We start from the raw sequence: 12,325 nt of genomic DNA, 5'->3' as shown, positions 1-12,325 counted from the left end.
CCTGTGTATTGGTCTGTCAACCTGACACACTCACTGGATTGTCCACCCAATAAGCCTCAACCTTCACCAGTCCTTTCCCACTAAGGTTGGACCCGTTATATGTCTTGTATTGTGTTTGCATTTAGGATAATGTATCTATAATAATATGTATTATATCAAATGCCCTGTATGCCTTCAGGGCTAGTGTTTCCCAGAGGTAACTGAACGTGACATGATTCAACCAGGCTGCATGAATAATATGATGATGAGTCAACACAGCTCAGGGGAGAGGGATCTGCATGTATTTGTATGTATGTGTTGTTGGCAGCTCATAGCGATTCAAGATGCAAGATTCAAGAGATGTATTAGTCACATACAGACACGAGACATGTGGTGAAATGAAGGAGGCCATGCCCGCCTTGATTGTGCAAAAAAAAATAAAAAATACTAATAATAATAGAATAAAATAGATAATAGATAGACATGATAAAAGGTACTAAGATAATATACTATACAATGCTAAGCTTACGAATGAATGAAAGGTAATGAGTCCTATATACACTACTATACAATATACAGTTATGCTATATGTTGTATATGTAACTATTAGGGATGGGCGTGAGTAATCAATTACTCGTGGCTATGAGAAAACTCGATTATTATTATTAATAATAATCTTTTATGAAAAGAAAAAAACAATATATATATTTTTTTTACATATTTGTTTCACATGTATGTGTACGATTATAACTGTTTGTTGGTTTCATTAAACATACGTGAATGAACAAAATTAAGAAAAGAAAAAAAAGTTAAATTATTATAATTCTTTTCTTTCACGAGTAATACACGATTAATCGAGTGTACAATGCGATCAATTGATCTGGATTTTTCTTTAAAATACCCATCCCTAGTAGTAACTATACTATACTAACTATACTAGCGAGGGATAGCTGTCAGGAATCAGGATGGAAGGGGAATCAGTGGACTGTGTGTTTATCTGAATTTGTGATGTTCTACCCTTACTCTGTGTGTGTGTGCGTGTGTGTGTGTGTGTGTGTGTGTGTGTGTGTGTGTGTGTGTGTGTGTGTGTGCGTGTGCGTGTGCGTGTGTGTGTGTAGATGGCGAGTGGACAGCTGTCCAGGGCGGAGGCGTTGGCGTGCTCGGGCTGCAGGCATGCGTGTCACGTGATGCTCTACTCTGACACTCCGGCTCAGCTGTTTGGTAGAATCCCCATCAGACATATCATCCTGGTGAGTGTGGGCAAGTGTGTGTGTGTTTGTGTGTGTGTGTGTGTGTGTGTGTGTACCTTTTGTTGTGTGTCTGTGACAGTGTGAGTGATGGAAGGAACTGGGGATGTCCCAATCACGTTTTTTTGCTCCCGATCCGATCCCGATCATGTGATTTTGAGTATCTACCGATACCGATCTTTCCCGATCCGATAAAAAAAAATTGTACTTTTTTTAATTTTTTTTTTTTTTCACCAAACATGACCATGTTCACGTCTTAAACTCATACTGAGGCCTTAGTTTTGGTTTTAAATTGCATATCATCATTCATTTATTTATTGTCACACAGAGCAGAAGAATTTTGCCAAAACAAACCAATAGTATCTAGCTGCAGAACGGCAGACCAGCCACACTCTCACAGACCCAAACACATTTCCTTTGATTTAATTATACATCAAATGATTTATGTCAAGGATTACAATGCCTCGCTTGAATGAAGTGAATTTTTCACCTGGATAACGTCAACATTCAGGGTGAATGTAATGTGAGAAATTGGCATTAAAAAAAAATAATAATAATAATTTAATTTGGGTCTGAGAGTGTGGCTGGTCTGCCGTTCTGCAGCTGGATACTATTGGTTTGTTTTGGCAAAATTCTTCTGCTCTGTGTGACAATAAATAAATGAATGATGATATGCAATTTAAAACCAAAACTAAGGCCTCAGTATGAGTTTAAGACGTGAACATGGTCATGTTTGTTGAATTAAAAAAATAAAGTAAAAAAATAAAATAAATAAATAAAATTCATGATTTAAAAAAAAAATTGCCGATCCCGATCTTCGGAAAATCACGTGATCGGATCGGGACATCCCAAGGAAGGCCTGCTTACTGTTGAAAGAGTGTGTGTGAGTGTGACGTGTGTGTGTGTGTGTGTGTGTACCTTTTGTTTGTGTGTGTCGAGGGAGGTGTGTGTGTGTTGTGTGTCTGTGACGTGTGAGTGATGGAAGGAAGGCCTGCTTACTGTTGGAAGTGTGTGTGCAGGTGTGTGTCTTCACGCGTGCAGTTTAGGTGCATGTTTGTGTCTCTGCCTGTGTGTGTCTATATTTATGCGTTGCACGTGTGTGTGTGTGTGTGTGTGTGTGTGTCTGTGTGTGTGTGTGTGTGTGTGTGTGTATCTGTGTGTGTGTCTATGTGTGTGTGTGTGTGTCTGTGTGCACACGTGCGTGAGTGTGACTCCTCTCGCCCCTCCCCCACAGATGCAGATGCGCTTCGACGGTCTGTTGGGTTTCCCCGGCGGGTGAGTTGGTGTGACTGCAGAGCTCTGCCCCCCCACCCCCCACCCCCACCCCCCCCCCCCGCCCCCCGCCCCCGAAATTAAAATTCGCCACAATAATTTTACTACACAGCATAGAATCCCAAAGCAGTTGCCTTTTATTTCATTTTAAATAAACATAGTGACCATAGTTTTAACCTTGTCTAATGTGGTGGCGGCTGGGTGGCGCAGCGGTCTAAGCGCTCGTCACCAACGCAAGAGACACCGGTCTCGAATCCGGCTGTCGGCGTTGCCTCCGGCTTTGGGCCGGCCGTCATACTGACCCGATTGGCAGAGTCGGCGGGACGGGAGTCGATGGGTGGTAATCTGGTCGTTGTAAACAGCGACCAGAGTCCGGGTCGAGTCTCGAGTCCCCAGTGTTCGAGTCCAAGTCCGAGTCACCAAAGAAGAGCCAGAGTCGAGTCTCCATTACCCGAGTCTGAGTCCGAGTCCGAGTCATGGAGGTTGAGTCCACTCCACTCTGGCAGTCAAAGAGCTGACGTACCAATAAGAAAAGGTCTACGTTAAACATAAATGACACAGCGGTCACCGTTTCAAAGGGAGTTTATTTACTTTGTGACACAATAGACAAACAAATGCACTATAGCCATCAATATCTCATGCCAAATGATTAGGGCCTATTACAAAAAGAAAAGAAAAAAAAGATGTATCAATTAACAAGTCTGAGTCTTCGTCTGCACCTTCCAAGTCCTGATGCAGTCAGTGCTCGAGTCCAAGTGGAGTCACGAGTCCTGAACATCAGCCCCTGGACTCGAGTTACTACAACACTGGAACCGCAGGTTTCTATGTAATGCCGTCAAATCACTGTGGCTAGTCTCCATGTTCCGAGGCGGAGGCTGCAGCCACAGTGTTCCTGGACCACAGACCGGGCGCGGACGCTGCTCTGCGTCGTTTAGCCTTGGTCTCTGTAACACGTGTTCACCGAGTGTACCTGACGGCAGGCCTTTGATGAGATAAGAGATTCCTTTATTGATCCCCATAGCAGCGTGGGGGAGCGGGAGAAGGGGAGGTGCAGGTAATAGTAGAAATACATAAATACAGTATATTATAGGCAATACAATTTGTATCTGAATATAAAAATACGAGCCAAAAAATATATAAACTGTGTATATAATCACACAATTATAATACATAATATAATACATTTGAGAAAAATAAACAGTGTAAACAAAGGTGCCGATAGGGCATCAGTAGCTTTCTTTACACTGTTTATTTTTCTCAAAATCGTATTATGTTATTATACGTTGATGGTGGGTCTGTAGGCCCTATTAGTCTGTATGCCCTATTTATTTATTTATTGAATGATTGATTGATTGATTGATTGATTGATTGATTGATTGATTGATTGATTGATTGATTGATTGATTGATTGATTGATTGATTGATTGAAAACTTTATTAACAGATTGCAGAATGGGTACAATACAGTATGGCTCAATACACACAATTGTTAAAGGGGAACTATCTTATAAATGGCCTTTTTGAGTGTTTAGCATTGTTTCCTAGCTATGTGAACTTATATTAATATGATCTATGTCTCTAATTCTCATATTGGCACATTCTTCCAATTCTCCTCTCACAATATTCACCCTCACTGAACTGAGTCATTTGAAAATGTGATGATTTGTGATGTCAGAGAGACTCAGCTGCATGTTAATGTGGCTGTGTGGCATCAGGCTCATGATGAGCTGCACACAGTGGGTGGAGCCCAGCCTCAAAACGGCTCGAGATCTTGAGGTAGAAAAATGCTGTTTTTGAGGACTTGATTAGAAATACAAAACAATGTATAAAAAATAAATAAAAATTACAGAGGTGATCCATAGACTCACAGGAATGGTGTAAAAGTGCCCAAATAGTGAAAGAAATAGTAAAATAGTTCCCCTTTAAGGGGATGCAGACCAGAGAAAGACTTTCGTCTCGTTTACATCAGGGTCCCCCATTTTCAATTCATAACATTTATGACATACACGACATACAGTACTGTTACATCCAGACATTTGTGACATACCAGATTTACAAATACAGTACTGTTTGTGATACAAAAAGAGTAAAAAACAAAAACAAAAAAAAAATAGTATATACCCTATGCCCTGTCAGTTATTATTATATTATATTATTTATACGTGCTGGTGTACGTCTCCACACGTTTGTACTCCAGTGAGTTCCCCAGCAGCGCCTCTAGGGGGTGGAACAGTTCAGGAGCAGTGAAGCTCGTGACATGGTGGGCGTCTACAGAGAGTTCCGGTTACAGGAGGCAGCATCACATACAACACCAGCTGCCCACTCAACTGTAGGACACGGAGTGGTGGTGGGGGGGGGGGGACCCAGGGCGATACAGAGGCGTGGCCTCGAGTCACATGACTCAGACTCCAAGCCACAAAATCACAGAATCATAATCATAATAATAATAAACATTATTTGTATAGCACCTTTCAAGAATGGCAGCCCAAAGTGCCTCACAGCAGTGATAGACACTAAATAGGCATAAAATGAGCATGAAATTGGCATAATTATAGACGGGCATAAAATGAGCATAACATTTATATTAAAACCTCCTGGAATATCTTTAATAGATTTCTGTCATTCAAATCTATAAAAAAGATTGTACTATATTTCTTATTGATTATGATAGATTTCTTACATTAAAATCTATAAAAGACTATTAGCAGGTTTGTGACCAAATAAAAGCAATAGAGATGGACTTTGAATTGAATTCAATCTTTATTTTTGGGAACATGGGAAAAATCGAATAAAAATAAACAACAAACCAAAATTGTTAAAACAAATACACATTAACACATTAACATTAACATGTCTGAAGACGAGTAGGAAGAAGTATAACCTTATTTAATCCTTTAACCCCTTCTCTACTACTCAGTGATTGTGAATATACATCTTTCGAAGTCGATATACTGTATATATACATACACACACACATATGTACTGTACACATAAATGCTCTTTAACATCAATGACCTGTGACCTTACTGACCTCCCTCGGACTTGTTGTGACTTGATAGACTTGATAGACTTGATACTATGTATCAAAGTGTTCAAAGATTATGCCATAAAAAGTCTAAAGCAAATTAACTTATTTTCCCTGATTACAGTGCCACTTTAAAATAAGATAGGATATGATATCTGTGACAGGGGCTCGGCAGGTAGAGAGCAGTCGTCTGGTAATCCGGAGGTTCCCGGAGGAACAAATTGTAAAGCGCTTTGGATAAAAGCTTGCTATATAAATGCACCGTTTACCGTTTATATCTCTTTGATCCCCTCGGGGAAATTTGGGCGTCATAGCAGCATGGGGGGGTGGGGGGGGGGGGGGGGTAATAGTGGAAAGACATAAATATAGGCAATACAATTAGATCTGAATATAAAAAATATGAGGAAAAATCATACAGTGTAAACAATACAATTAACTCTGAATATAGAATATGAAAGGGTCTGTATGCCCTGTCAGTTACATTATACGTTACAATAAATATGGGCAATAAAGAATTAGAATCTGAATATATACTATGAGTAAGAGTAACGGTAAACATCATACACAACAAGGCGCCCTAACTGGCACGATATTCGTCATACGTTGTGCAGGTTTGGTGGTAAGAGACTAATTGGACCAATCCCGTCAGTGGCCAATCAAGTTGCGTGAGCAGAGAAGGGAGTTGTGTGTCGATGCAGAGTCATCTCAACTTAACGTACTACTATAATTATTACTCTGTTGGCTTTAACGTCTTGAGATGGCGGTACGTTTGTGAAGAACGTAATCAGGACTTGTTTATATAGGACTCAAAACCCAAAGCTTCCGACTAGCGACCTGCTCAGGAGGTAGAGCGGTTCCAGAGAAGGTTCCCGGTTCCACACCCGGCAGGGTGTCGAAGGGTCCTTGAGCAAGACACTTAATTGATTGATTGATTGATTGATTGAAAACTTTAATGAACAGATTGCAGAATGGGTACAATACAGTACGGCTCAATACACACAATTGTTAAGGCGATGCAGACCAGAGAAAGACTTTCGTCTTGTTTACATCAGGGTCCCCCATTTTCAATTCATCAATGACATTTATGACATACTCAACATACAGATTTAGATAATAATAATCTAATCTAATCATCTAATCTAATCATGACATTTATATACAGTACTGTTACTGTACATTTGTTACATTAACCCCTAACTGCTCCCGATGAGCAGGTCGGCACCTTGCGTGGTCGCCTCCTCCGTCAGTGTGTGAGTGAGTGAGTGAGTGAGTGAGTGAGTGAGTGAGTGAGTGAGTGAGTGAGTGAGTGAGTGAGTGAGTGAGTGAGTGTGTGAGTGAGTGAGTGAGTGAGTGAGTGTGAGTGAGTGAGTGAGTGAGTGAGTGAGTGAGTGAGTGAGTGAGTGAGTGAGTGAGTGAGTGAGTGAGTGAGTGAGTGAGTGAGTGAGTGAGTGAGTGAGTGAGTGAGTGAGTGAGTGAGTGAGTGAGTGAGTGAGTGAGTGATGTGAGTGAGTGAGTGAGTGAGTGAGTGAGTGAGTGAGTGAGTGAGTGAGTGAGTGTGTGAGTGAGTGAGTGAGTGTGAGTGAGTGAGTGAGTGAGTGAGTGAGTGAGTGAGTGAGTGAGTGAGTGAGTGAGTGAGTGAGTGAGTGAGTGAGTGAGTGAGTGAGTGAGTGAGTGAGTGTGTGTGTGTGTGTGTGTGTGTGTGTGTGTGTGTGAGTGTGTGAGTGAGTGTGTGAGTGAGTGAGTGAGTGAGTGAGTGAGTGTGTGAGTGAGTGAGTGAGTGAGTGAGTGAGTGAGTGAGTGAGTGAGTGAGTGAGTGAGTGAGTGAGTGAGTGAGTGAGTGAGTGAGTGAGTGAGTGAGTGAGTGAGTAATTGAGTGAGTGAGTGAGTGAGTGAGTGAGTGTGTGAGTGGAGTGAGTGAGTGAGTGAGTGAGTGAGTGTGTGTGAGTGAGTGAGGTGAGTGAGTGAGTGAGTGAGTGAGTGAGTGAGTGTGTGAGTGAGTTGAGTGAGTGAGTGAGTGAGTGAGTGTGTGAGTGAGTGATGTGAGGTGAGTGTGTGAGTGAGTGAGTGAGTGAGTGTGTGAGTGAGTGAGTGTGTGAGTGAGTGAGTGAGTGAGTGAGTGAGTGAGTGAGTGAGTGGATGTGAGGCACAGGTTGTAAAGCACTTTGGATAAAAGCTGTTCTACATAACTGCACCGTTACCAACAAGCTTCTCGCTCTGCAAAAGTAAATGAAAGGGAACCTGAGCTGCTCCCCGTCTGTTTGATTTATACGCTCGCGTTCCCTTAGACGTTCCCGTGGGGATCAATACACTTGCCTCCCTGGCTGCGTGCGTCCCCTGGGGATCGATAGGACTATATCTTGGCTATTTATCTATACAGTAGATTGATATCTGATTTTTGACCCCAGGCTCGTTAACCCTTCAGAGGAGTCCCTGGAGGCGGGGCTTAAGTAGGGAATTGGATGAGGAGCTGGGCGTGGCACTTCCTGTATCCGTGGACGATCACGTTGCCTCCTGCCATGCTCCCCCCTCCTCCTCCTCCTCCTCCTCCTCCTCCTCCTCCTCCTCCTCCTCCTCCTCCTCCTCCTCCCGTCGCCTCATCACTCACTTCTATGTGAAGAAGATGGAGGAGGAGCAGATCAAGGAGGTGGAGAAAGCAGCCGCATCCACTGCAACAGATCACGGCCAAGAGGTTTGTGTGCGTGTGTGTGTGTGTGTGTGTGCGTGTGTGTGTGTGTGTGTGTGTGTGCGTGTGTGTGTGTGTGTGTGTGTGTGCGTGTGCGTGTGTGTGTATGTGCATGTGTACACCGGTATGTGAGTGAGTGTTGCGTGCGTGCGTGCGTGCGTGCGTGTGAGTATGTGCATGTGTATGTGATAGGGGTGGGACGATGCATCGATTCTAATTGATCAATGATCCAATAGGATCGATGCGACGTAAAAAGATTGGTTCATATCGATTCACTCTTATTTTGAAAATCCCGTGGCGAGTCTCATCACGCCCCCAAGCGCAGCTCCGGCAGCTGGATTTGCACGAGATCATCACGCGCGAGATGTGAAAACAAACCATCTGGCAGAGTCAACAACAGCAGTAGCGGTCTCGTGCAAAATGCTCTGAGCAAACACACGTGTTCTTGATTATTTCCATCGGTGTGTTGGAATCTACTGTATGTTCAGAGCAAGTAGCTTCAATCGCTTCGGATCCTTTGAATGAAACGAAAATGTAAACACTGGCCTCGACGTTTGAAAGTAGCACTGCGTCGCGTGAAATCACTGCGCCCAGACAGCAGTGGTTCGTTCGGCAAAAAATAGTTCAGAGTATTATCTGCTTAGAAAAACGGAAATGTCTAATTCAATTATTTTTTATTTCTCCACGTGGTAAATACACAGGTCACAACATGTTTACAGGAACGTTTTGGAGTTGTATTTTGATTGTATTTGGAGTGTATTTTCGTGACTGTTGGGACCTAGGCTAAATGTGTAATCTACTTCCAGTGAATGACGCTAAGCTAGGCTAACGGTGTGGCTGTTCCCTAAGCCTAATGCATGCACAGAGACAAAACAGGTATGCATCTTCTTGTCTAACTCCAGGGTAGATGGCAAATAAGCTAATTTCCCAAAATGTTGGAGTGTTCCTTTAAGTAGCAAAACGTTACACTATAAAAACAAACTAGATAGTTGATAATAAACATTTAACTTCATTAGCTGAAATATTCTAAAATCATTAAGTCTGCTTTTTTCTTTGTGTGTGTGTGTGTGTGTGTGTGTGTGTGTGTGTGTGTGTGTGTGTGTGTGTGTGTGTGTGTGTGTGTGTGTGTGTGTGTGTGTGTGTGTGTGTGTGTGTGTGTGTGTGTGTGTGTGTGTGTGTGTGTGTGTGTGTGTGTGTGTGTGTGTGTGTTGTGTGTGTGTGTGTCATATCTGGTCTTTGGAAACCAGATGAGGTCAGAGGAGTTTGATAGTATATTTACAGAGGATGTACAGATAATGTTGATATTTAAATGTAAAAATACAATACATAATGATAATATACATGATCATGCAACATAAAAAAAATTGTTGTAGGAACGGTTTGGGAGAGGGGAGGTAGGGAGGGGTTTTAGGTTGTGTGTTGTGAGTTCCAAAAAATGGAACTTAAAGTTTAAAGCTCAATATATCAAAACGTGGCACTTTACAGTGAACAGGAGGTCTATTTGTCTTAAAAACAATAGATTGTTTTTCATAAACATTTCTGGAAGAGCTAAACATTTTTTAATATCAAATGATATTTTCATTTGATTGATTGATTTAATTGATTTAAAAGGTTATTAACAGATTGCAGAATGGGTACAATACAGTACAGCTCAATACACACAATTGTTAAGGGGATGCAGACCAGAGAAAGACTTTCGTCAGGGTCCTCCATTTTCAATTCATCAAGACATTCATGACATACAAGACATACAGATATACAGTACTGTTTAAGAAATAGAGATAATTTAAAAAATATACATCCGAAAGGAGAGGTCGAAATTAGTTTTGAGTTGATCTAAATGTTTCTGATTGTGTTAAATGGCATATGATATCATCTCATATCCATCACAGGAACCTGAATCCAATCGTATCGTGGCAGACTTTGTGATATCGGCAAATATTGCATCGCTGTCCAAAGAATATATTGTATCGTATCGTGATGAAACTGGTGATTCCCACCCTAGTATGTGAGTGTGTGTGTGTACAGTAGGTGATGTGTGTACAGGTGCGTGAGTGTGTACAGTAGGTGATGTGTGTACAGTAGGTGATGTGTGTGATGTCTGCACCATCGTTTTCCTTTCAGAATGACCAATTGTGGTCATTTATCTGATCTTACCACTGCCCCTCCATTGTTCTCTACCCCCCTCTCTCCCCCCCTCTCTCCCCCTCTCTCTCTCTCTCTCTCTCTCTCTCTCTCCTTCTCTCTCTCTCCCTCTCTCTCTCTCTCCTCACCCCCCCCTCTATCTCTCTCTCTCTCTCTCCCCCCCCCCCTCTCCCTCTCCTCTCTCTCTCCTCTCTCTCTCTCTCTCTCTTCTCTCTCTCTCTCTCTCTCTCTCTCTCTCTCTCTCTCTCTCTCTCTCTCTCTCTCTCTCTCCCTCCCCCCCTCTCTCTCTCTCCTCCTCCCCCCCCCCCTCTCCCTCTCCCTCTCCCTCTCCCTCCCCCTCTCCCTCTCTCTCTCCCTCTCCCTCGACGACCAGAACCTGCGATTCCTCCTGAGCAACGTCAGAAGGATACGCCCCTTCCTGACAAAAGAAGCCACCCAACTCCTCGTCCAATCAACAGTCATCTCCCGCCTCGACTACTGCAATGCACTGCTCGCTGGCCTCCCGGCCACTGCCACTAAGCCTCTTCAACTCATTCAGAACGCAGCGGCCCGCCTGATCTCAAACCTACCGAAGTCGGCCCATGTCACCCCCACTTCTTAGGGACCTGCACTGGCTCCCCATTGCTGCACGAATCCGCTTCAAGGCCCTCGACCTAGCATACCGTGCGGCAAAGGGAACCGCTCCCGCCTACCTCCGGTCAATGGTCTCTAACTACACACCCTCAAGACCCCTACGCTCTGCATCTTCTGGCCGCCTCAGACCTACTCCTATCAAGCTCCGGGAGGGTCATCAAAGAGAAGTCGCCTATTCTCAGTCCTTGCCCCACAATGGTGGAATGAACTACCCACCCCAGTTAGGACAGCCGAATCACGTCCAATCTTTCGCCGTCGACTAAAGACGCACTTCTTCAACCATTATCTGAATTAAAAAAAAAAAAAAAAAAAAAAAAAATCTAACCCTAACTAACCGTACTGTCATGCACTTGTCCTAATAAACTAACCTACACTGTAGCACTCAACACTTTGATGAACATTGTTGCTCAGCTGATAGAGTTGTGCCCTTCCTGATGGCTTGTCGTACAGAACTTGTAAGTCGCTTTGGATAAAAGCGTCAGCTAAATGACTAAATGTAAATGTAAATGTCCCTCTCTCTCTCTCCAGGTCCTGGGGATGGTCAGAGTCCCCCTCTACACCATGCCAGGAGGAGGGGGAGCAGGGGGTCTCCCCTCCTTCCTGTCCCACTCCTTCATCGGGAACGCCCGCTCCCAGCTGCTGGCGGCCGTGCTGCGTCTCCGGCTCCTCCCCCCAGAGGAGCTGCACCGCGCGCTCACACGCTCCCTGGAGCTGCTGCAGGCGCGCCCCTCCCACGAGGACCTGCAGGAGGCGCTGGCGCTCACCGAGGCGGAGAGGAGAGAGCGGCCCTGAGACGCACGTTAACCCTGTCACTGCCGCACTACCAAACGGTTAACCCTTTCACTGCGACAATACACAGAAGGTTAACCCTTTCACCGCCACACTACCAAACGGTTAACCCTTTCACTGCGACAATACACAGAAGGTTAACCCTTTCACCACCACACTACCAAACGGTTAACCCTTTCACTGCGACAATACACAGAAGGTTAAACCTTTCACTGCCACACAACAGCGGGTTAACCTTCTGTAGTGTGGTAGTGAAAGGGTTAAAGTACACACACACACGCAAGGCCGTAGGTTTGGTTTCAACACTGGGGGGGGGGGGGGGGGGGGGCACACTTTAAAGGAACACGCCGACATTTTGGGACATCAGCTCACCGTCTTCTCCAGAGAGAGACAAGAAGATAGAGACCAGTCTCCTCTCTGTGCGTTCAGTAGGAAGCTATCTGGCTGCACGTTAGCCTAGCTTAGCACAATGAATGGAAGCGGACAGTGACGGGTAGCCTTAGGCATTGTCCAACTAACACCACTCCCCCGAAGGCTAACCGGCACTGTCCGC

At 44.1% G+C, this 12,325-nt stretch overlaps 1 protein-coding gene across 1 annotated transcript; it reads left to right on the top strand.

Annotated features, from left to right (window-relative positions):
• On the top strand, positions 1–12,049 carry LOC311227205 (U8 snoRNA-decapping enzyme). Its single transcript, XM_084312770.1, is given in 6 exon segments — positions 1–85; positions 1,098–1,229; positions 2,461–2,501; positions 7,928–7,970; positions 7,972–8,211; positions 11,512–12,049. Coding segments are annotated over 5 exon segments (720 nt in total). The 5' UTR covers positions 1–85; the 3' UTR covers positions 11,776–12,049.
• The last annotated feature ends 276 nt before the right edge of the window (positions 12,050–12,325 follow it).

The sequence above is a fragment of the Notolepis coatsorum genome (genome assembly GCF_963971535.1).
Source record: "Notolepis coatsorum genome assembly, chromosome: 4".
Taxonomy (NCBI): Eukaryota; Metazoa; Chordata; class Actinopteri; order Aulopiformes; family Paralepididae; genus Notolepis; species Notolepis coatsorum.
This window is presented reverse-complemented; position numbering and strand designations above follow the sequence as displayed.